This window comes from Narcine bancroftii, chromosome 5 (assembly GCF_036971445.1).
Source record: "Narcine bancroftii isolate sNarBan1 chromosome 5, sNarBan1.hap1, whole genome shotgun sequence".
Lineage (NCBI taxonomy): Eukaryota > Metazoa > Chordata > Chondrichthyes > Torpediniformes > Narcinidae > Narcine > Narcine bancroftii.
The window spans coordinates 75,313,323-75,339,686 of NC_091473.1; the positions used below are offsets into that span (position 1 = coordinate 75,313,323).

The window sequence follows — 26,364 nt, forward strand, 5'->3', positions numbered from 1 at the left end:
ATCACATCTGCACCCAGAATGTGGATTTCTATGCCAGATTATCAGAGATGTTCTCCTTCAAAAACGTGGCTTTCCTTCCAGCATCATCGACTCAGTGCTCGCCCACATATCCTCCATTACCCGCATATCTGCACTGGCCCCCTCTGCCCCCTTGCACAAGAACAGGATTCTTCTTGTCCTCACCTACCACCCTCCACATCCAACACATTCTACTCCACCATTTCCACCACCTACGTGATCCCACCACTAGGCACATATTCCCCTCTCTACCTTCTGCATGGACCACTCCCTCTGTGACTTCCTTGTCCACTCATCCCTCTCCACCAATCATCCCCTTGGGACCTACCCCAATGACCACAGGAGATGCTCTACAAGCACCCACACCTACTCCCTCACCATTATTTAAAGTCCCAAACAGTCCTTCCAAATAAAGCAACATTGTGGGCCATCTACTGCATCAGGTGCTCTCATCATGGACTCTTCTACATCAGAGAGACGAGATGCAGACTGGGAGATCGCTTTGTTGAGCACCTTAGATCTGTCCACCACAATAGCAGATCTCCCAGTGGCTACCCATTTCAATTTCTCCATCCTATTCCCTTGATGACATGTCTGTCCATGGTCTCATACACTGCCAGACTGAGACCACCTGTAAATTGGAGGTACACCACCTGATCTTCCAACTGGGCTCCCGACAACCGGATGGCATTAATATTGACTTTTCTTGCTTTCGTTGAAACCTTCCCCTCCTTCTTCCTCCATCACCTTTCCCTATCTCTCCATCTCCTTCCATACAAACAAGATTAATTCTTACCTTGTCCCTTATCGTATGCAATGAACACATTTTGTGGGTCTGGATCCCTCCCCCATTGGTTGAATTCTGAGACTTGCTGAAATTTCCTGCTTCTGACTTATTCTGCTTATTCCTTGAAGGGCTCAAGACCCAAAAGGTTGGCAATATGTCTTTGTCTCCCATCGACGGTGAAAAGACCAGCTGAGTTCCTCCAGCATTTTGGTGTGTTTTTACATTTGATCACTATTACCAGCTTGATCATGCTTCAAAAATGGGGGATTTGCATAGAGTCCTCAAGCCCAGGCATTTGTAAAACAGGGAGCCCCTGCAGATCAATTATTGTAAAGCTGATTGGTACATTACAAGAAAAAAAATAAGAATGCCCAATAGCTCAAAGGTTGAAACATATTATTCCCCCAGGAACACGTCAGTGAACATTGTATAGATCTCCATTTCCTTTGTACTTAGATATTAACAGTATATGGGAAATTATTTTTTGATCATCAAGGCCATGCACTTTTTCTACAAACTGATAAAATGACCTTATCTCGTTATAAACAAAGTATTAGCTCCTACAAGGAAAGCAACTTTTTTTAATGGTTTGATCTTAACAAGTTGAAATTCAAAAGATAATACCCCATACAAAGCAGTACAGAATACTCTAAAAGAGTAGAATACCAGAACAGATTTCCTAACCAATCACCTTTATCAACACTGCATTTTTCCAGGTCTTTAGATTGCCAGTTTGATAATTCCCTGTTTTAATATTTCTATTTTTGCCAAGGGGTTCACTGTAGTATTCCTCCCTTCAATTCTTTGCTTATACTTTTATCATTACATCACTCCTCCTAAACATATTACATAGAACAATACAGCATAGTACAGGCCATTCAGCCCTGAATGTTGTGCTGACCCATATATTCCTTCTTAAAAAAACTACTAAACACTCATTGGCTCATGGCCCTCTATTTTTCTTTCATCCATGTGTGTAAGTCTCTTAATTGCCCCCAATGTTTCAGTTTCCACCAACATCCCCTAATGTCTCCCCTAAACTTCCCTCCCTTAACTTTGTACACATCTCCTTTGGTGTTTGCTGATCCTGCCCTAGGAAACAGGTGCTAGCTGTCCACCGTATCTATGCCTCGCATAATCTTATAGACCTCTATTCAATCTCCTCTCATCCTTCAACAATCCAAAGAGAAAAGTCCCAGCTCTGCTAAACTTCCCCCATCCAGGCAACATCCTGATAAATCTCCTATGCACCTTCTCCATGGCTTCCACATCCTCCCCATAATGAGGTGACCAGAACTGAATATAATGGTGATCTTACCAGAGATTTGTAGAGTTGCAGCATGACCTTTCCACTCCTGAACTCAAATCCCCCTTTTAATGAAGCCATCGGCCTTCTTAACTACCCTATCAACCTGTGTGGCAATCTTGAGTGATGTATGAATTTGAACCCCAAGGTCCCTCTGTTCAGCCACACCCTTAACTGACCATTAACCCTGTACTCAGCCTTCTGGTTTGTCCCTTCCAAAATGCATCACCTCACACTTATCCAGATTGTAATCCATTTGCCACTTTTCTGCCCAACTCTGCATCCTGTCTATATCTTCCTGTAACCTTCGACAACCTTCATCTCCATCCACAACTCCTCCAATCTTTGTGTCATCCATAAACTTACTGACCCATGCGTCCACCTCTTCATCCAGGTCATTTATAAAAATCACAAAGAGTAGGGTCCCAGAACAGATCCTTGTGACATTGCACTAGTCACTGACCTTCAGACAGAATACTTTCCTTCCACTACTTCTTTCTGCTTTCTTCCTGCAAGCTAATTTTTTATCCACACAGCCAAGGTTCCACTGATCCCATGCCTCAAGACTTTCTAGATGAATCTTTCATGGTGGAAATTGTCAAATGCCTTACTAAAATCCATGTAGACCACATCTATTGCTCTATCCTCATCAATTTATTTTGTTACCTCCTCAAAAAAGTCAATTAGATTCATGAGGCATGACTTTTCCTTCACAAAGCCATGCTGACTATCCTTGAGTTGACTGGACTTCTCCAAATGCACAAATATCCTATCCTGAAGAATCCTCTCCATTAGTTTACACACCACTGATGTAAGATTCACCAGTCTATAATTCCCAGGATTCTATTACCTTTTTTAAACAAGAGGACTAAATTTGCCATTTTCTAATCCTCTGGTACTTCCCCTGCAGAGAAGGGGGAATCAAAGATCATAGCTACTGCCCCAGCTATCTCTTCTCTCACTTCCCACTGCAGCCTGGGGTATATCACATCCGGCTCCAGGGACATCAATCTTGGTTTTTAAGAAGATCCAACACTTCCACTTCCTTAATCTCCACATTGTCCAGGACACAGGCCTGTTCAATTTCAACCTGACCATGATCAAGGTCCTTTTCGCTTATGAATACGGATGCAAAATATTAATTTAGCGTTTCACCAAGCTCCTCCACCTCCAGACACATGATGCCTCCTTTATCAGCCCCACCTTCATTCTCTTCATCCTTCTTTTCTTCACATATACATACATTCTACATACCAAGGCCCCTTTAAGCACTCCTAAGTCCTTTCTTAAGTTCCTTCCTAGCTACCATGTACTTCTCATGAGCCCTTCCTGTTTCCTATAGCTAATGTATGTTTCCTTCTTTCTCTTGACTTGTTTCAACCACAGTTCCCTTTTCCTACCATCTTTTCCCTGTTCCAGTGGGACACACCTATCTTGAACCCTGCACAAGTGGTCTTTAAACTTCCTCCACATTACTTCTGTGCTTTCACCCTTTAACAGATTTCCAGTTTATTCTTGCTAGTTCCTGCCTCATCCCTTCATAATTAGCCACTCCCCAATTAAGCATTTTCCCAGTTTGACAGTTTTTATCCTTTTTCACAGCTTTGCTAAAGCTCAGGGAATTGTGGTCACACTCATCAAAATCCTCCCCCACCTGATTAGGCTTATTACCCAGAACTAAAACCAGTATGGCCTCTCCTCTCATCGGCTGGTCCACATTCTGTGTCAAAAATCCTTCTTGTACCCACTTGACAAATTCATCCCCTTCTATCCCGCTTGCAATTAGTAGGTGCCAGTCAATATTAGGGAAGTTGAAATAACCCTGAACTTCCTGCACCATTCCAAAATCTGCCTGCCTACAGCACCTTATAGTCTAAATATTTAATGTATGTTACATTCTAACTACAGTATTACATTACAATAATGGAACCTTTACCTTTTTATCTGCTCCTCAGTGTCCCAAGGGCTATTTAGGGGCCTATAGACTAATCCCAGCTCAGTGATAGATCCCTTCCTATTTCTGCCTCCTGCTTGACTGTTCTAATATTTTCCTTCCACAGCTCAGCTGGGATTTTTGCTACATTAAAAACACTGAATGAAAGGAAAGTTTTGATGTTGAGTTTCAACTGCAAACTGCCAATTAGTAGAAATTTGCTGAAAAGTTCTCACTTTCATTTTTGCCAGCAAAAACTTGGATATTTCATCCATTATCTTGGGCTGGATTAAAGACAAGTTAAAAGTAGTGTCCAAGCTTTATATTGCAAAACTACACTCCCTCCTAAATGCAAAATAATACTTTGTGAAACCCCCATTTTTGATTGAGACACTCAACTTCTAGAAGCTTTAAATATATTTTTTAAAATTGATCTGTACTGAAGAGCAGCAAAGAGCATAATGAAAGTAAGGAGCTCCAGTTTCCAGCCTCCAGACCACTGAAGCTTATGCAATATCAAGAGCTATCAAGTGAACCCAATTGACTTAAGCAGGTTTCCATCCTCTTTGGTGTTGCCCCCATTTCCAGAACACCGGAGCTGATGCAAATGCCATCAGCCACATCACCCAGGTGAGCCCAATGGACTTAAATAGGTTCTGGGCCGTCAAGATCTGGCTCAGAGCCAGACCGGACAGTTGAGCTTCATAGCATTGCGGTCCCCTTAGTTGCCACCCCAGGGCCTGCACCGGACCAGACCGGGGCCCGGTGCGCTCACAGTTCTCCCTTTCCACCGCCACATTCTAGTTTACAGCCATCCCCGCTGCAAGCGCCATTGCCATTGGAGGACCGCGGCCAACCCGAACCCGGGTCCGGTGCTCGCACTCCCCTTCTACTTTCAAACCTTTGTTTCTGTTCCCGGACCACAAGTACCGCTGAGCGCATGCGTAGTTGCTCGCCGCTGTGGCGCAGTGCATTCTGGGAGTATTCGAATCCCCGATGTGAAGGAAGGAGGTCAAATCCCTGGAGCGTTTTAATCGCTTTGGTAGCGAATTAAATACTGTAAATTCTTTCGTGTGATATCGTACTTTGGGGGCAAATGAAGTCGGTGCAAGGATAGATGCCTGCCCAGGTTTGTCATTGCTCAATTGTCTGAGTTAACCAACTCACTTTTAAACATTTTGGAGAATGCAAAGCCTGGTGTGGAAAGGTTTGATATGTTCTGTATTCCATGTAAAGGATACAGATGTCTACAAAAGAAAACAGGCTCAAGGTGGAGAGCAGGACAGGCAGGCTTCAGCAAGAGCATGTACTAATGTGATCGCAAAAAGATATAAATTTTACATCAGAAATCAAAAACCAGGCGAAACTGTGAGCCAATATTAGGCTGAAATGCGCTGACCAGTGGTTCTCAACCTTTTTCTTTCCACTCACATACCACTTCAACTATTCCCTAAGCCATTGGTGCTCTGTGATTCGTAAGAGATTGCTTAAGGTAGTATGTGGGAGGAAAGAAAAAGGTTGAAAACCACTGATTTAATCATACCTAATTGACTTGCTACGTGCATGGTTTCATAACTAAAGGAAATGGGCCAATGACAATTTTTCCTCAAGCAAAATATTTCAATGACAATTAGGCCTAGATCAATGATTCTTAACCTTCCCTTCCCACTCACATCCCACCTTAAGCAATCCGTGACCAATCACAGAGCACCGATGGCTTAGGGAATACTTAAAGTGGTATGTGAGTGGAAGGAAAAGGTTGAGAACCACTGGCGTAGACCATCTGAAACATGTAATTTTGGAAATTTCTTGGACAAGGCGTTAAGAGGTTGGTAATCAGTTTAGCTGACCGCAATGCCCAACAATAATTGCTCAGCAGAAAAGATTTAGACATTGAGTTTTGAAATGGCCAACCAAAACATGGATATTGTACAAGGGGAGCAGCATGTGGTGGGAAAAGTAAACTGCCAAGAATGTTTCCGCTGCAGAAGGAGTAACCACAGTTTTGATGACTGTTATTTCGAAAGGGCCAAGTATCATCTATGTGACAAAGAAGGACATGTCAAGCCTAAATGTCCAAGAAAAAGAAAGTAAAGAAAATGAGATTTGCTGAAGGAAGAAATGCCAGAAACTGAAATACAAAAAACAATTGTCCAAAGTGAAAAACGTCACGGAGAATGACAAAAATCCTAGCAGTGGCTCCGAGGAAGACTCGGCAGTGGAAGTAATGTATATTTGTAATGTAATGGATCAGAAATTGGAAATTTTGGTTCACGTTAAAAGTAACAATGAACATGTTTGGATGGAGTTGGACACAGCAGTGGCTGTGTCCTTAATGCCGAAAGATCTAAAAGTAAAACTATGTAAAACTTACCCAAACTTAAAATGAAACAGTCCAACATGTTGTTGAAGACGGTCACGGGGAGAAAGTCAAAGTGTTAGCGAAATGTAAAGTAAACATCAAATATAAGGGACAAACACTGAAAGGATTGACCTTCTACATTGTTGACACAAAGTTTCCGCAGGGTATTCCATGCTGACCACTGCCTAATGGCTTTGTAATCGAAGATGTTGTCCTGGAAAAACATTTCCATGAGGATAGGTGGTGTGCCAAAGTCCAGCTGACTAGGACATTGCAAAGCATCAAAGCCAGATCTGTCCTCTGCAACACCTGGGACAGATAGAACCTCAGCACGTAGCGGCACTTAGGTTCCTAATGCCGTGACACGTGAAGGTGGTCATCAGGATAAGGGCCACGTTGGATATGCCTTTTCCCCCATTATCTGGCAACTTGTATATGGTGCTCCTTCAGACCCTATCAATTTTGGACCTCCCTATGAATTGGAAAAATGCTCTAGTAACTGCCTGAGTGGAGGAGTGAGGGATGGGCCATGCCTGTGCCACGTCCAGCAGTACTGAGAACACCTCACACCTGATGACCAGGTTCTTCCCTGTCATTAGGAGGCAGTCCATGCCCACGACCCAATTTTTGGTGGACCTTTGCGATCTGCTTCAACCAATTCTTTTTGCAGCCTCATCCCCTCTAAACCAGATCCCCAGCACCTTCAGGTAGTCAGATCTGACTGTAAAGGAGATGGTGGACCAGTTGGGCCAGTTACTGAAGACCATTGACTCGCTCTTCTTCTGGTTTACCTTGGCACCTGATGCAGATTCAAAATGCCTGCATATGCTGATCGTTGTTTTGATTTTTTTTAAATGCTAATTTTTTTTTAATTTAAAAAATTCCAGCACAGTGACAGGCCATTTCAGCCCACAAGTCTGTGCTGCCTAATTTACACCTAATTAACCTCCACCCCGGTACATTTCAAATGTTGGGAGGAAACTGGAGCACCCGGGGAAAACCCACGCAGACAGAAAGAGAACATACAAACTCCTTAAAGACAGCGTAGGATTCAAACTCTGGTGCCAACCACTGGCACTGTCAATGCATTGCACTAATCGCTATGCCACTCTGACCAATCGTGTATCCAAACAGAAGATGGCAATGTGGTCCACATACAGGGAGGCTTTGGCCTGAGTGCCTCTGTTGCCTAGCCGCATCACTCTTCATGCCCTTGTCCTTCCTGATGGAATTGGCAAAGGGCTCTATGGAGCACACAAATAAGACGGAGACAGTGGGCAACCTTGCCAAACTCCAGACTTGATGGGAAAGCTGTTTGTTTCCCACCCATTGATGTGGACTGCGCGACAGATGTCTGTGTAGAGCAGTTTAAACAATTCCGGATTCCCTCCCTAAAGCCCATTTTAGAGAATGTACAATATTCAGTCAAGAGCCTTCTCCTGCTCGAAGTTAACCAGGCAGGTGTGCAAGCCCCTGTCCTCCACATAGGCGATGGTATCCATGAGCAACCTGAGGCTGTCAGAGATTTTCCTGCCCAGAACCATGCAGGTCTGGTCTGGGTGGATTACCTGCCCCATGGCAGACTTAACTCAATGGCGATGGCCTTGGACAGAATTTTGTTGTCAACATATAGCAATGAAATGAGTCTTCAATTCTTAATATCCATTGTCTCCCCCTTCTGTTTGAAAATGAGGGTGATGATGCCTTTCCTCATGGAGTCTGGCATGCTTCCTGCTAGGAGCATAGCACTGTGTACTTCCAGCAGTTTTGGGCTATTCCCAGAGAGCAGTGTTCAAATCATCCAGTAGGACATCGTTTACGGGAGTCCTTCATGACCCAAAGGAACGGATGGAGTCCAACAGCTCCACAAGAGTAATTGGCTGATCCAGATATTCCCTCTTGCCGTTGTCTAAAAAATTAGCCTTAGTGTCATATAGATTGGCATAAAAGGATCTGTCAATCCTCTGAATGCCTGACTACGAGAATGGCAACTGGCATGATTTACATTGAGACTCTGTGTACTCCTGGTACATGAATTCAGTGTTTCAAGTGTGATAGAATATGTGATAGATGTATTTGGGAGATAAATTGGTAAAATTAGAGTTGGTTGCATACATACACACACTTTAAAACAGATCTTATTTGAAATATTGAAGAACTCATATTCAGTGAATTTTCAGAAACTATGGAGAATGCTGTCCACATTTCACAAGTAGGTGCTAATTGAAATCACGTCATTGAAGCAACAGCCAGGAGATGCTCCGGTTATTAAAAGCTCTTTGCAAGGGTTTTGACAAAGTGCACAGAAAGATTACTCCTTGGTTTTTGTTTACCTAAAGACAACAGCTTGAATAAGAAGACTAATATCTATTGTTTTCTGGAGAAGGTCAGGGGTTTTGCAAGTGAGAAAGTCACATGGGCTTTCTGGCAGTTGGGGAGAGAGAGAGAGAGAGACAGCTGAAACAAACAGGAGAAGTTGGTTTGAAATGAAACAAATTCCAGAACGGCGGATGGCTGGAAGTGCTATCTGTCTGATGTTTCTCCTGGAATAAGTGGAACAGAAAGGAACTCTGTGGTAGCCTAAAAGAAAGAGGTTATCATCTGGAGAACCCTGATAGGGCAAGTTTCATCAGCAAGACATTGAGGTGACTAATTGTACCTCAGTTGTGGAAATCCTGGAACAACAAATCTCTCTCTGCAAACCTCCAAAGAACCTTCCTGAGTGGTAAACATTTATCTTTCGAGTACCAAAGTCTGTTGAACTTTATACATGTTAAATTCTGTGCACAGTGTAAGAATTGCCTGCAACCAGAGAACTTGGAAGAATGTGAAGTGAGATTGAACTGTGAACCAAAGAATGTTTCTTAAATTTACACACACATCATACACGTGTGCTTAGAATTAAAAGTGGGTTAAGTTGGGTTTAGTTAGGTTAATAGAGATAAGTTAAAGTTTGATTCTGTTTTCATGTTTAAAAATAATTAAAAACAACTTTTGTTTAAGTAGTTACTTTTGGGGTCCTTTGGGCTTGCAACACAAGTGACATCCCAAAGGCACATCAGTCACTGACAATTTGTGGCCAAGAGTCTGTAGTGATGTTTCAATCATGCAAATAGACATGTGAAGAATGTACAAACTCCTTACAGACAGCGTGGTATTTGAACCTCGATCCCAATTCTTCAAGCTTCTTTTCTAATTACCTCTGTTTTTCCTCAAAACAGCTTGTATGTTTCAAAAATTGATGTTGATCATGTGAAGGACGTGCACTTCCCAGTGGAGCTGACTATGTGTTGTTAAGGTCTCAACACTGAAAATGTTGGCCTGAAAAGGACACTGGCATGGTTTGCTTATCCTGCCAATGCAGAGACACCATTGGTGTATACATGACTTCCACACTGAAAACTCTTGATCCAAGACTCCATCAGGCTTTTTCCTCACTGCATAAATGTTCTCTGGAGGTCTTGATATCATACTAAGTAGTTAACTCAATATTGGCATCAATGTCTTCTTCTGCAGGCTTACCCAGTGATATGTTAACCTGAGTCCTGTGTAACAGGACTCATGAGCAACCTCACTTCCTGCTAAGGTCTTTTTCTTAACACCTGTATTGGCTGCAGTATTGCCTGCCACTTAACTCATGATGTTCCTGATGAACTAGCATTCAAAGTATGTGGGATATCTTTTTCAGAGCTGGTGAATCGAGGGATAGCATATCTTCACATTCAATCTCCATCAATAAAAAACAATCTCAATATCAGCAAGATCAAGGAGCTTATTGTAGACTTTTGGAAAGGGAGGTTGATGATCCATACACGTATCTTCATTGAAAGGAGAATGGTAAAAACAGAAGTATTACTAATTTCCTGAACATGTCAAAGGACTTCCCCTGGTGACACCTTGAAGAAGGGACAAGAAAGTATATATCTACTCTCCAAGAAATCTGAGGAATTCTGCATGTCATCAAATGCATGGGCAGAACACGCCTTTGCAGCGCCAGAGATCAGGACTGAGGTTCAAATCCCACGCTGTCTGTAAGGAGTTTGTACATTCTCCCCATATCTGTTTGCATGATTGAAATACTGTATCGCATTTGTTCTTGCACTAACTCCAACCGTGAATATTTATTCATCTATCCTTTTACATTTATAATTTTTTTTGTCTTATGTGAATTTAGTTTATATTATTATTGTTTGTGTATCTTATGTTACTGTGTCTTCAGCATGTGGGAAGTTTAGTACATCTGTGCAATTGAGATTATGTATATAACACTAAACTATCATATATCAAATCATTTTGCACCTCTTCGACTGGCATTGTCAATGTATGAAAATGTAAGAGCCCTAATTGACCATTGCCAAGTGTGTGATGGGAACTGGTGAATGATCCCAAAGATTTGGTAACTTGCTCCTCCTTTGCACCTCCCCCAACCATTCCTCCAGTTCAACGTGAAAAAATCGTGGAGCCCAATTTTGTCAGTGCAGTGCCCTGCTCAATCATTTAGAACCTGGAATTATAATTTTAAAGAACTCTCATCACTTCAAAAATTGAAAAGGCACAGACTGAGTTTAATTGTGTTGACTATTTGTGATAGGCTCTTGACTAGTTAGGATATCAAAGGTTATGAGAGAAGGCATGAGAATGGAGTTGAGAGGAAAAGTGCGTCAGCCATGATTCGCATGGCGGATGTAAGGTAAAAACATCATGAGATGGGACCGGAGAAGGAGTCACCCAGTACTAAGGAGTAACAGAATGCAGATGTGACCTTGTACACTCAAGATAAGCTTTGCACTAACAAGAATGATGAGCAGCAGACTAACAGAGAAGGGTAGCAACAGTTTATTCATTGGACAATGTCATGGTATGATAATTTACTAAGTACGTATCCTGAGGTATAAAAAAACACCACTTGCTGATAACGGCAGAATGCGCCTTCTCCAACTAACACTGTTAGTTGCAAGTGTTACAATCCGGTAATAAAGAACAAAGAACCCTGATTTCGACTCAGTCTGGTGTTTGTCTCACTCATTCATGAACAAAGCAGACCTAACACGGAGCAGAGTCAATGGACTGAATGGACTAATTTTGCTGCTGCACCACCCAATGTCAGCCCCTTGCTGAGATGTGTTGGCATTGAACAACACACTCTTGCAAATAAGAAAGGAGCCTGAAATTGCAAATAAAAGGAATGGATTAATTTGGCTTTTTGATGCTCCTCAAAGGGATATTTCATTCAACCCCCATGATCTTTCAGTTGACAGTTATCAACATTCAACACCAAACTGCAGAAATAAGTCTTCAATAAAGTAATATGGGCAAGAGTTAAAACAGAACATGCTACATGTGAACATATTGGAGTAATGAATCTAAACCATTTCCTTTCTGGTGTCTTAAATTTCCCTGACATATTGAAATATATACTGTAAATTTATTGTAATTTTATTCTGACGGCTCAAAAACACTTCATTTTTATTGGAATAGGCTTAAAAACATGTTGACTGTCTTGGCTATCCATTAGCACTGAGTGTCAGGTTCCTTAAGCCACCATATCAGTGGGGTCACACAGTCTGATAGAATGGGGAACATTTTTGAGAGCCTTTGTTGCAAAAAAACCAAAAAAAGCTGTTTACATGAACGAATCTTTACATTTTGTCTTGCGCTAACTCCAACTGTGAGTATTTATGTATCAATCCTTTGACATTTATAATTTTTTTGTCTTGTATGCATTTATATTATTGTTGGTGTATCTTATGTTGCTGAGTCTTCAGCAAGTGAGAACTTTGGTACATCGAGAAGTGGCCTAGCCTTTGCCAACTCATTAAAATTTGATATTTGCAAATTTTTAAACAGACTTCTGTTTAAAGTGTCCAACAGCTGGGCTGAATTGTTTGATTAAATGGTTGACTGTGATTTGATCCATAATTAAATGGATGAAACAGGGATCAGGCTCAGCAAAACTAAAGAAACATGCATTTGACAGTAAAATAAGACAAATGTATATGTTTTGGAGTTAAATAAAAATTACAGATCTTCAGAAGCAGTTGTTTGGAAGAAAGGAAAAATAAAGGTAAGGGTTCCGTTATTGTCATGTAATACTGTATTTCGAATGTAACATAAAATTCTTTACCTTTTGTCTATTGTAAGGTAGACAGAGAGTTGCCACTTTGTCAAGTGCCCCTCACCTGGTGTTCCTAGTTGGTCTCCCCTCCAAGTGGTAATCATTTCTGTGTCTGCTTAGCTTCTGAGATCAGACAATCCCAGGAATATTCGGGCTATTAGGTGCTGTTTTTGCAATACCGTTTAAATTAAACAGTATTGCAAAAAACAACAAATGCAAACACACTTATATATGGTAACCTATGACCATGTCCTCCTTTGGAATGGCCACCCTAAATGACTTTGGGGGAAGAGGACAACTGAGTAAAAGGAAAGGCCTGTAATGAATAGAGGGCTGAGAGATTAAGTGTGAAAGGGGATATTGGTAGTCTCTATTTCTATCACTGTGCTGTGACCTCACATTCAAAACCAGTGTTTCTGATATTTTTTTTCCTCAGTTGAGCATTCCCCTCCATTTCCATTGTTTGGGTCTTGGTCCAGTCTTCCCTGTCTTCAACAATTCTGCTCTAATCATTTCCCTTTCTGCCAAAATCATGGCATGCAAAACCCAATTGAGCTGAAAATACCAATGTTCTCTGGTTACTGATTTCCCCTTCTCTGGGCAAAAGACTTTGTGTTCACCCAATCTATTCTTATCATGATTTTGTATATCTTTATGAGATAATTGCTCATTCTCCTGCACTCCAAGGAATAAAGCTCTCCTGCTCAAACTTTCCCTGTGGCCTGGGCTCCCGAGTCCTGGTAACATCCTTCTCAGAATCAGAATTTATTGTCATAATCAAGTCATGAAATTCGGTGTTTTGTGGAAGCACCATCGTGCAAACATACATATTATAACCATCTAACAACATTACTATATATATTTTAAAAATGACACACTCCCAGACTGACAGCATATTTTCAGCAGTATGTTGACCAAAACTGAACGCAATACTTTAAATGGGGCCTCACCAACATCTTACACAACTACAACATGACCTCCCAGCGTCAATACTTTGACTGAAGACCAATGTGCCAAAAGCCTTTTTGACCCTGTATCCATCTGTGATCCCACTTTCAAGGTGCTATTTTTCTAGACTCTGCTCTAGAACATTTCCCAATTCTATGCAGGTTCTACCCATGTTAAGCCTCCCAAAATGTAACACCTCATATTTATCTGTATTAAATTACATTAACCATTCCATTACCCTCCTGCCTAACCAATCGAAATTATGATAATTACATTAAATAATCATTATTATTTTACATGATCAATGTTGTGCATTTCAAGTATGGTTTGTCTCCTTTTTTATGGGAAATGAGAATTGTCATTGTCTTCAGTAAAAAAGAAATAATGACTGTTTCAAAATTAATAAAGTACATTATTGTCAGTGGGAGAAAGAAGACCGAGCTACTCTGTCTGTGGGTGCCAGCACTGTTGCCCTGACAGCAGTTTGTGTCCAACCTGAGCTTCTCCAGTTCCCTTCCAAGAGGAGGGCTTCATGTGACAGGGTGTTTAGAGGGAAAGACTTGTGTGACAGGAGGTGTGAACCTCATGTAGAGACTGGGTGAAAATTCCCATGTAAAGAAATTAAAAGTGGTCATTGCCACATTTGAAACTCCAGAAAGTCTTTAGGACGTAAGCCTACAGTGATCCATGACCAACTAAAAGACCAGTGAGCAAGTAAACTAAGAATTCCAAGCCTGGAGATCTGAGTCTGTGAGCTATTCCTTTTTGACTGATGGACTTGACTGACTTGAGGTTCTGTTTTGGAGCTTTTTGAGCTTGGACTTTTAAATATCTGTTGTTAGTATGTAGAGTTGCCATAAAGGCTTATGTTTGGGTGTTACGTTTATTGAATTAATTCTATTATTGACAATTTTTAATACATTTTAAGTTAAACTCAACCCATCTGTTTATGCATCTCTCAATTGCTGCTGGTGAGGTGGAACAGATAATCAGGACAGACCTACTGACCTGCAGGCTGTAGGTTTTCACTTTGCCTTTGTCAAGTGACTTGAGTCTTTTTAAATCTTGTTCACAGATAAAACATTAATACATACCATATACAGTTTTATTTAATAGATAAGGTCTCAATATTGAGATTTTTCAAAGTGATCCCATTAGAGCCAGATTTTATACTATGTAACAGGAATATTAGCTTTATTTACATGCAAAATTAATCCAAAGATCTTTCAGATCACTTGAAATAGAGTTCCACAGTCTTTTCCAAGGAAGTCAATGGACAGGATGTTCATGTGCTTTTGTTTTGATAAACTATTTTCAAGGTTACTTTTTTTAAATTATGTATCTTCTCTGCAATCAATGTTAGTTAACTCAGTATTTTTTTCCTTCTCTCTCTATGATACGGTGTTCAAAATTATTTCTATGACTGCATTTCATCAACTTTCTTTTATTTCAGACAGATATTGATGCAAGCTACCATCATAAGATTTTGCACCACAGAGCTCCCTATACTTCTGGGAGAAAGTCAGAGATATGAGACCACAACTTATAACAGGCAATGAAAATTAAACAAACACTTTGGGCACTGGTTTCTGCAGTCCTCCAGAACTTCTGCATTCACGATTCTCTTCTTTTAGCACTGTTAATTTGATACTTTTGTTTTGGACATTGCTTTTTGGCTGATATAGTTTCAGCAATCCTGCTTCTGTTCTGCAAACATATCTGCTTGGGCACCCAATTTCAGCCTGCTTTCATGGACTTCTCTGGTTAATCCTATTCTGGGGTATCCTTTTATCACTCCTGTTTTAACAATCATGGTTCAACATTCTACATTAGTACAGCTGTTTGTTTTTCTACTCCTGTTTGAATCTCCTTTTTTTAGCACGAGTTTTGTTTCTCCAGATCAGGCATTTCTCATTCAACATTTCTTTTTCTGCACACCTATTACTGCTTTCCAGTTTGGAGATTCGTGTTTGGTAAGAAATATCATAGCACTGTTGTTTCAGCTCACCTCCCCGGCTTGTGTGCTTCAACATTCCCAATTTTCGTTCTCCTCATATCAGAGGATATCCATTTAAGGTGAGTGGAGGAAAGTTTGAGGGGACGTTAGAGGATGATTTTTTTTTATTTACTGAAAACATTGAAATCAAATAATTCATTTGTGATTAAAGTTCACATTCTAGTCTTTATTATAGGGTATTTGTATACATTTTGGTTTGTCAATGTAAAATTACAGCACTTTTTTTACATAATTTCCTCATTTCAGGGCACCATAATGTTTGGGACATTTGGCTTCACAGGTGTTATAACTAATCAGTTCTGTTTAATTGCTTTATTTGGTGCAAGTATAAGAGAGCTAGGCTTGCTTCTAAGCTTTTGATCTCCAAAGGTGACTATAGTTGACATTTTTTAACATGAGGGACCAGAGTTGTCTATACAACTTCAGCATATCCATACCTCACTCAGTCCCATTTGGTCTTTCAGTGAACTTTGCATATTTAACACAACTTACTCTCCACAGAAGAACTGACTGGTTAAGGTTGGCTACAAAGAAATTCCTAAAAGATGAAAATCAAAAAAAACTGCAGATGTTTGAAATTTGAAATGAAACAGAAAATGCTCAGCAGGTCACGCACTCAGACAGCATCAACAGAGAGAGTACAATTCACAAAAGCACTGGAGAAACCCAGCAGATCATGCAACATTCATAGGAAGTAAACCGCAATCAATGTTTCGGGCTTTACCCCTTTGAAGAGAGAGTTTTAACATTTCAGGTCAAAGAAGGGTTCTAACAAAGGACCTGTGATCTGAAACATCAAATCTGTTAATCAGGAAAGTCTACAGATGGCGCGTATGTAGTGTAATACTCAAAAGTGCTGGAGAAACTCAGCAGGTTACGCAATATCTATAGGAAGTAATGGATAAGCAACATTTTGGGCCTGAGCCCTTCGGCAAAGTATGAGCAATAAGTAGATAGGTTCCTGAATAAAAAGCTGGGGGGGGGGGGGAGGCTGGAGGAGAAGGCAGGAAAGGCAGGGAGAGGAGCAGAGACTAACAGGTAAGAAGTCATTGCATATCAGTGGGAGGGAAAAAGAAAAAAAGCTGAGGTGATAGGGGAGGGTGTAGTTTGCTGAATGGAGAGAAACGGAAAGGGGGTGAGGATCTGGAGGAAAGGAGATAGAGAAAGAGAGATTTGGTGTAGGGATTTAATGGAAAATGGAGAAGTCAATGATAATGCTATGTGGTTGGAGAGTGCCAGACAGAATATAAAATGTTATTCCTTCATTTTAAGTGCATGAGGCCATGGATAGATAGGAAAGGTGGGTAGAATTAAAATAATTGACCACAAGGAAGGTCCTGTTATTGCAGTGGACAGAGGGAAGGTGCTCAGTGTAATGATCTCCCAGTCTTCATCCAGTCCCTCCAATGTAGAGGAGGCCACAACTTGAGTACTGGATGCAGTTGATGTCCCCTCAGATTCACAACATAAAAGGACAATTCACAATACTTCAAAATGTATATTGGTGAATTTGATGGTTGATGATTTTTCCGTTGGTGAATTTAATAATCAGTTCATTTTCTTGGGTTGAATTTGAAAGTCTCAAGATTACTTATAATACTTAATACAATCTAATGCAATGTAAATAGTGTTATACTCTACTGTTTAGGGAGTATACTCTACTGTTTAGTAAGCTATTCACACTGGACCATGATTTACCTGGTTCATCTGGATCTTTTGGATCTAAGGAGGTCCCCACCTCCAGTGGTGACACCATGACATGAGTGACGTATACACACTCGCAGGGTACTAGCAGGAATAAAGCACATATGCACTCAATGTATAAAAGACTCTGGGGAAAAACACACACATTTAATAGGACATTTGTGCACAATGTATAAAAGGCCATGGGAAAATCTACGACAGTGGGCTTCAGACTATTCAAACGTAGGACCAGCTTGTCATTATTCCCTAAACAGTAGAGTATAACAACTATTTACATTTCATTAGATTGTATTAAGTATTATAAGTAATCTTGTGACTTTCAAATTCAACCCAAGAAAATTAACTGATTATTACATTCATCAATGGAAAAATCGACCATCAAATTCACCAACTTAATATACATTTTTAAGTTATTGTGACCTGTGCTTTTATAAAGCTTTAAATTAAGGACCATTGGGTTGTTGCTCCTGTGGCACTCTGTGCTAGTTCTAACCCCTCGTGCACACAGGGGAGTTTGCCATTCCCACTCCCCTCTCGGGGATGCACAGCTGGATGCCGGTTTCAGACTGGTTTGTGCCATGGTCCTGGTCACCAATGATCCCCCACCCCTATTGTTACGAGCCCAGAGGACCCAAAAACCCAGCAGCCATAGATATTCACCAAGACAAATGGTTACTTAAACAAAAGTTGATTTTAATTATGTTTAAACATGAAAATAGAATCAAACTTTACCTTATCTCTATTGACTTACTTGACCTAACTTAACCTCCTTCTAATTCTAAGCCCACATGTATGTAATATGTGTGCAAGTTCAGAAAAGTTCTTTGGTTCACAGTCCAATCTCACTTCTCATTCCTCCAAGTTCACTGGTTGCAGGCAATTCTTATACTGTGCACAGAATTTGTCACCAGGCTTTGGTGCTTGAAAGGTAAATGTTTACCGCTCAGGAAGGTTCTTGTTGGTTTTCAGAGAGAGATTTGTTGTACGATGGACACAAAGCCACTTCAGTGTCTTGCTGCTGAAACTTGCCCCCTTCAGGGTTCTCCAGATGATAACCTCTTTCTTTCAGGTCACAACAGAGTGTCCTTTTGTTTCAGTTATTCCAAGTGAAACATTAGACAGTCAGTCCTCTCCTCTGCATGAACCACAAGGGCTTTGACCAGGCTGAATCAAGCACTTACAACCCGTCTTCCACATGGGGTTTCCACAATCTTGTCCTGTTCCAACTGCTGTTGCTGGCTGTAACACTGTAGAAGTGATCACCATCTCTCTCTCTGAGAGAAAGCCTGTTTTTGACTCTCTCTGCTTGCAAAACCACATGATCTTCATAGAACAGCTCCAGTCAATCTGTAGCTCCAACAAGCTCTTTCATTTGTTGCCTTTTTGTAAACAACAATCTGTTAGTGAAGTCTCTTGGGAACTCTCCAAAGCTCTTGCAAAAGCTGTGGAGCCGATATGTCTAGCATTAGCAGAGCTCTAGTATTTTAAATAAGATCTGTTTTAAAGTGTTTGTATGTGACCTACTCAAACAAACCTTTCCCAATTTATCTCGCAAAAAAGTCTATATACTCTGTCACACTATTGTCTGCAGTTGGGGGTCGGAGGAGGAAATGGAAGGCAAGCCCATGGAGGAGCACCCTGTCAGCTTCACCCGCTGGAGAGATGGTGCTGAGAGGGTGTACCAAAAACAGGGTAGAACTGGGTCCAAAGTCACTCCCAACCTAATTCTTATTGGGGGTGAGCGTGGATCTCTCAACGCCAGAGTTGGTTTGCCAGACATGGACCGTCGGCAATGGTTTGAGTCGAGGGAAGGCCGTTTACTGCAGCTTAACTTCCTCCTTGCGCATCTCAGCTGACAGGTGAAATGTTGGATTTTTGGAATTTTTAACAAATTTTTAAGCAACCTGACTAGTGTGTTAAAACTTTTTTAAAAAGTGATAGCTCCTACTAGATCATAAATAACCTGACCAGTGTGCACAGAAGGTAGGTGTCTGGGACAGGCTGCCAGGAGCATTCCCTCCATCCCCCACCTGTCACCCCAAGACCGATAGCCCTGCAGTCGGGGTGAGAGAGTCTGCTAGTTCGCATCACCGTGGTCCTGGTGTCTAAAGATCCAGAGCTCTGCAGTTGGGGAGCCAGTACGCATCTCAACCCCCGGACTGTGTCGACCAGATGACGGGTGAATATTTTAATGAATTTTGAAGTCGGTGAATTGAATTGTCGGTGATTTATTTCATTGCTGAATTTTCCTTCAGTAAAATATCCATCGGTTAATGAAATTGTGTTTTTTTTTTAAATCTCATCGGAGAATTTTTCAGCAAAATGAATTGATTTTGGTAAATTTTCCATCAGTGCTCACCTCCTGAGATGATTTAAAGCACTGACCGCCCCACTGGTCACCTTGTGAAATATTACTGTGCCGCGCGAACCTGTGCTTTAAATCATCTCAAGATTACTTATAATACTACCAGACTAACGCACACACGCAGGCACTAACGTCACTAATGGTACCTGGTAGAGCTAGTCGAACATTCACACTGGCAGAGTGATTCACGAGTTAACTTGCTCCCACCAAGAGTCAGAGCCCAGTTGGTTGGGACCTTTCATACAGCCAGATTACCTGCTACAGACCCGCTAAATTGGCCAGTTTGGCTGTGTGAAGTCCTTGGTTATCCAAGGTGGGGGTTGGGTACAGTACATAAAACCTGGGTTAGACTTAATTTTAAATTCCTAGAGTGCTTTCATCACTCCAATCATAAGAAATCCAGTGTCCAAGTATTTCAAGAGATGGTCATTTCTGAGCCATCTGCCAGTTTCACTATGTTAGAAATAGAAGTACCTTTAAAGAAATTGCTCAAGACAAAAATTGAGAACAAAGAACATTTATTACAGCAACAATGCAAAGTTGGGTGCTTCCCCTTACCCTGGGAATACACACACACACAATGGGGCTCACCCAACTTTTATACAGTAAATTTCAGCATCAGAATACCCTCCCCCTTACATTCTTCTGCCCCCTGGATGGGTTTGGCAGAGGCAATCCTTCCTGCCTACGTGCAGTTTCAGTATACTTGGAGGACCAGGGGGTATCCTGTCGGTGTCTTCTTATGCCATTATTCCCATTGTCCTTATTCACATCCTAGCCCTTGTCCCCATTCACACCTTCCCGACTCTCAGGGCTACAGTCCCTTCATCTGCAGGGTTCGTTAATCTTGTCTAGGGTTTACTAGTTAAATATGCATACTTGAAAAATCTGTTGTATGGCTTACTAATTATATATGTATAACTTGCTAATACCATCTAAGGTCTTCTAATTATTTATGCAAGCCTTGCTAATTCTATCTGGGGCTTGGCGACCCTTATCTCATTCAGACTAAACTCTACTTCTATTCTCAATTGTCGTCCTTCTCTCCTTCATTCAGTGAACTTGCTGGTGTAGGAGATTCTTGTCTTACTCAGACAGTGTCAGCTTCCTGCCTTCTAATATCCATGTCTCATGTTGTTTGCACTGGCTTCATTCATTTACTTATGTATCAATTTTATTTTCTTCATTTCTTCATGTTCATATTGCAATGTCAGTTTTTCTCATCTCTCACAACTACATAACACTAGAGATTAACTTGAGTGATCAACACACAGTGACAGGTGTATGGAAAAGCCACAGCAAAGCAACTAGATTATATCGCAAGTATCATTGGCAGAAACAAAGTATATTTCAGTAAGATACATGTTAACATGTATCTGTTGAATAAACATTAAAATGAATGTGAGAAACAGAAGTACCTTCACAGAATTTGCTCGAGACAAATTTTTTTTTAAAGACTTTATTTAAAATTTTTATAACATGAATACAATAAAGAATTACATTTAAAGAAAAATAGAAAAAAAGGTATGATTACAATATTACATCAGAAAACTACACAAAATAACCCGTTAATTGTAACACAGTATTAATAGTCTAACTTAAAATTAGTCCAATCCTCCCCCCAAAATAAAGAGTTAATAAAATTGACATTATATATGAAAAAAAATACCCACTTACAAAAAAAAGAGATAAAACTTAACCTAAAAAAATTCTAACAAAAAAAAATTGTCAATACTAAAATATCACACTTAAACAAACTTAAATGCATATAATTAGCAAACGGAGTCCACTTTAACTTATAAAAAGACATTGAAAAAGATATCCTTTCCATAGTCAAAACAAAATTTCATTTCCAAATACCACTTATCTAAAGTTAGTATATTTCTATCTTTCCAAGTAAGTGCTATACATTTCTTCACCACAACTAAAGCTAAATAAATAAATGAAATCTGATAATCCTCTAAACCTAAATCGATTAATGATTGCATGTTCCCTAATAAAAATATATCGGGATCTAATAGAAGATGGATATTATATAAACTGTTAAAAACAGATTGAATACTTTTCCAAAACTGTTGCAATCGATCACAAAGCCAAACAGTATGCAAAAAAGTATTGGCCGTCTGATCACATCGAAAACAAGAATCCAACTTACTAAAACCAATTTTTTTTTAATTTCTCCGGCATTAAATATAGCTGATGAATAAAATTATAATTAATCATCGCTAGTCTAGCATTAATTAATTTCCGAATACTATTCTGCTCGAGACAAAAATTGAGAACAAAGAACTTTTATTATACTTTTACAACAATGCAAAGTTGGGTGCTTCCCCTTACCCTGGGAATACACACCGATACTGAGGCTAACCCAACTTTTATACATTTCATTTCAGTACAGAGATACCTTCCCCCTAACATTCTTCTGCCTCCTGGATTGGTTTAGCATTAGGTAATTCTGCCCACGTGGATTCTAACTTCTTATCAGTTTATGTGCCTTCCTGCAAACTTGTTAGCCAGGAAATATCATGTCTTTGTTCTTCACTCATTAAACAATCCCCAAGACTTGCTAAAGCTATCTACTTGGTATCCTGTTTTGAAGATCCTTATTTTATTATACTTTTATAACCCTTCCTCCCATTCCAGCATCCCTTCACCCTGATTTAACCCATAATACTTCGTTTCTAATGAGCACTTGCTTGACTCCTCACATTCCAGTATCCCTTCACCCTGATTTAACCCATAATACTTCATTTTTAATTAGCACTTGCTTGATTCCTCACATTCCAGTATCCCTTACATTAACAAATTGCAGACTTTTGTCTTTCTCTATGACTTTTCTTGAGATATTAGATTTTGAAATGAACTTTTCTGAAAGATTAACCAAGTGAAGAAATTATTCAATCTTCAACAGTGAATATGTTTAAAAAAAAGTACTTCACTCTATTTCCAAGGGATCTAAAGATGTAATAGAAATGTGAATTATTCACTTTATATCATAGTTGTCAAGCATTTAGCAGAAGTATAAGGAGGCATTGTTCAGGTTCTTCAGTATTATATATTCATGTTTAAATCTTTTTGATTACAAATATCTGATTTTCCATTCCACAAAAACAAGCAGAATCATTACCCGAATGTTTGGCAGTAATTCACAGAATGAGGTAGAGAATATCTACCGAACAACATTTAGACATTCCAAACCAAAGTATGGCTTGAAGAGCTAAGTTTTTTTCCAAAGATAAATGGGAACTTTTTTAAAAAAAAACCTGCATGTGCTGGAAAACTTGATTAAAAAGAGAAAGGTGGCAATTGCAAGTCAGGCCGCAACTATGGAAGGAGAAAGTGTCAATGTTTCATTTTAAAGACTACTTCCACGATGCGACCTGATTGATAGTTTCTTGAATCACCTTTTCACAAAATACTGATAATTTTGCTTCCTCCATAGCGCTTTTTTTTTAAAATAAGACTTAGGAACCACCACTTGTAAACATTGGAAATAACTGATAAAATCAAACCTGTCTTCAGTGTCTAAATTACAAAAGCTTCGACATATCATGTGGACTGTTTAATGTAGCGTTGTGAAGAAATAAAGAGTTACTTTTCCAGACCATATTTTAATCACGTGGACTGCGAAACAAGATTCGGCCAGAGTCAATCCAATCCGATTAGTATTCAGATCTGTTGAGTGTTTGGAGAACCGCTCGAACCCTGGCAGCGAATTCGAAGGCGACAGTGACGGCCGCCTCTGCGATGAGAGCGGCGGCTCCTGGCAAGTGCTTTCCCTTGGGAAGCATTGCAGCGTCCGGAGGTGCTGGAAATCCCCAGCGCTGAGAAAGAGCTCTCGTCCATCACGGCTGCAGAATTTCCTATTTCAAAATCATGGCTTTGTGTGACAGTTCAAGAGAAACCGCCAAGCTCATCCGTTCCCTGCGCCTGTTGCTGTTCATCGTCACCCAGAGTAAGTTCCCCACTGGACATCTAATATTCTGCATTGCCTTTCCATAATTTGTGGATCTGAATGAATGAGTCTCGAAATGCTCATTTGGGCCAGTTTTTAATCATTTGTTTGAAACATCGTTTGATTTAAAATGTTCTTGAAGCGCACAGACTAAGGATCATGGATGAACTAAATCTCCAAGCAAGTTCATTTCAGAAGTGCCGTGAAGATTGCGTTCGTCGAGTTATTCTGCGTGTCGTTTAGGTTGGATTGAAGTGGAAGTGGGTCGGAATGTGCACGAATCAAATGAATTTATTGTTTAATGGATCGATTGATGGATGGAGGGAGGCAACAAAAACCGATCGGAGTCATTCTATCTGCTACAAGTGGGACAAAGACTGCTGAACTCTTCGATCCTTTTAATCCAAGCGGTTTTTCGGGGTTTTTTAAAAATCTGTTGAGGAGATTGAATTTTGTCGATTATTGAATGTTAATATCGAGGTTTTCCACCAGTCAGCTGTCATTAGACGAGGAGTCAGCCGAAAGTTCTGCTTGTCGCCTTTGTCTAATGTGTTTCCCCTGTGTTGCTCTGATCAACAAGATGTTTTCAAATGGAAATGTAATATTAGCTTTATCTTTGTTCTTTCTGCCCCGAGAAGATCGATGGCACAAAATAAAATGAACGCCTCTGGAGACCATGGCAACATCTGAGCCGTTCATTTGCCTTATTTCCATCACAATGTGATTTTAATATCTGTTCCCACTCCAGGACCCATAGTATTTAATATTCTGGACAATGCTTCGGGAGAGAAATTCTGACATTTAGTGTCAAACGAGTTGAAAATTACTACGTTCAGTTAACGTGCGCTCTGGATTGGTGATGTTTGCTTCCAATCAGGGGATCTGTAAAAATAATCACCTCCATTCTTTGACCTTCAAAATTCAGCCGAAATATGAACGCGCAAGGTCTGTTGGAACCCTGATTTTGAGTCGGGTGTCATAACACCCGTCAGAGCTCATTACTAGAGCACTTTTCCTACTGAAGCAAGTTGATCTGAATTCATTTTAGGATTTCATGTCAAAAATAAGTTATCAAAGTTCTATTAAATGTTGTCCTGCCTCTTAATTTGTGTGGTTACATTGAAGGCAGTTGTTGCAGTTTCTTAAATAAGAGATCTTGCAATATCATGGAAGTCCAATACAATGTTGGTAGTTGAAATTCAGGAACCAAAATCACAGTATGAAGTACAGAAATAGTTTTCTACCTTTGATAGCCCCAGGAGTATAATATTTTTGTGGTGCGCTGTTAGCCAGAACCAGACACACAAGGTAAAGACTGTACAACTGCCACTTTGTGGCTTTAATCCACAAAGACTTCCATAGAGTCAGGCTGGCTGTAGCTGCAGTAACTCTGAGTGAGCTTCAGGACGCTGGCACAGGCTTATATCCTGGAGGGTGACTAACACCTAACCGGGTGGGGCTTGATCCCTTCAGGCCAACTGATTGACAGCAGGCCAGGTGTTGTCCTGTCCCCTTAGACTACTGCAGATATAGGTGTTTCCCCCTGCAGTAGGCCAGTGGTGTACCACCACATTCACCCACTTCTTTAAAATTGTCCAGGGGAGGGGGGGGTGGGTGCAGTAACAAGGAATTGTTCCCACTATACACATACATATTCTTCTTTGGCTTGGCTTCATGGACAAAGATTTATGGAGGGGTATGTCCACGTCTGCTGCAGGCTCGTTGGTGACTGACAAGTCCGATGCAGGACAGGCAGGCACGGTTGCAGCGATTGCAAGGGAAAATTGGTTGGTTGGGGTTGGATGTTGGGTTTTTGCTCCTTTGTCTTTTGTCAGTGAGGTGGGCTCTGCGGTCTTCTTCAAAGGAGGTTGCTGCCTGCCAAACTGTGAGGCGCCAAGAGTCACGGTTGGAGGCGATATCAGCCCACTGGCGGTGGTCAATGTGGCAGGCACCAAGAGATTTCTTTAAGCAGTCCTTGTACCTCTTCTTTGGCGCACCTCTGTCTCGGTGGCCAGTGGAGAGCTCACCATATAACACAATCTTGGGAAGGCGATGGTCCTCCATTCTGGAGACGTGGCCCACCCAGCGCAGTTGGGTCTTCAGCAGCGTGGATTTGATGCTTGCGGACTCTGCCAGCTCGAGTACTTCGATGTTGGTGATGAAGTCACTCCAATGAATGTTGAGGTTGGAGCCGAAACAGCGCTGATGGAGCGTTCTAGGAGCCGTAGGTGATGCTGGTAGAGGACCCATGATTCGGAGCTGAACAGGAGCGTGGTATGACAACGGCTCTGTACACGCTGATTCTTCAGGTGGTTGTTTTTCCAGACTCTTTTGTGTAGTCTTCCAAAGGCACTATTTGCCTTGGCGAGTCTGTTGTCTATCTCGTTGTCAATCCTTGCATCAGATGAAATGGTGTAGCCGAGGTAGGTAAACTGGTTGACCATTTTTCCTGATGGAGATGTGGGGGGTGGGGGGGCTGGTAGTCATGGTGGGGAGCTGGCTGATGGAGGACCTCAGTTTTCTTCAGGCTGACTTCCAGGCCAAACATTTTGGCAGTTTCCACAAAACAGGACATCATGCGCTGGAGAGCTGGCTCTGAATAGGCAACTAAAGCGGCATTGTCTGGAAAAAATAGTTCACGGACAAGTTGCTCTTGTGGCTTGGTGTGAGCCTGCAGGCGCCTCAGATTGAAGAGACTGACATCCGTGCGGTACCGGATGTAAACAGCGTCTTCATTGTTGAGGTCTTTCATGGCTTGTTTCAGCATCATGCTGAAGAAGATAGTAAAGAGGGTTGGTGTGAGGACGCAGCCTTGCTTCACGCCGTTGTCGATGGAGAAGGGTTCGGAGAGCTC

At 40.9% G+C, this 26,364-nt stretch overlaps 3 protein-coding genes across 8 annotated transcripts in view; 2 read left to right on the forward strand and 1 right to left on the reverse strand.

Moving 5' to 3' along the window:
• Positions 1 to 5,007, reverse strand: part of LOC138763543 (zinc finger and BTB domain-containing protein 41-like) — a 33,445-nt gene extending 28,438 nt beyond the window's left edge. For 2 of the 4 annotated variants that reach the window (XM_069937857.1, XM_069937854.1), the window contains exon 1: positions 4,946 to 5,006. The gene's annotated coding sequence lies outside the window, so the exon portion shown is untranslated. Of the gene's footprint in view, positions 1 to 4,945 lie in introns of all 4 variants that reach the window. The other 2 variants (XM_069937855.1, XM_069937856.1) reach the window with 2 other exon arrangements.
• LOC138763549 (complement factor H-like) overlaps positions 1 to 26,364 on the forward strand; it is a 613,078-nt gene that overhangs the window by 332,242 nt on the left and 254,472 nt on the right. The gene's annotated exons all lie outside the window — the stretch shown is intronic.
• The window catches only part of crb1 (crumbs cell polarity complex component 1), a 105,830-nt gene continuing 102,704 nt past the window's right edge, over positions 23,239 to 26,364 (forward strand). For all 3 annotated transcript variants that reach the window (XM_069937859.1, XM_069937858.1, XM_069937860.1), the window contains exon 1: positions 23,239 to 23,510. In XM_069937859.1, the coding sequence (XP_069793960.1) occupies positions 23,432 to 23,510 (79 nt within the window). In that variant the 5' untranslated portion in view covers positions 23,239 to 23,431. The remainder of the gene's footprint in view (positions 23,511 to 26,364) is intronic.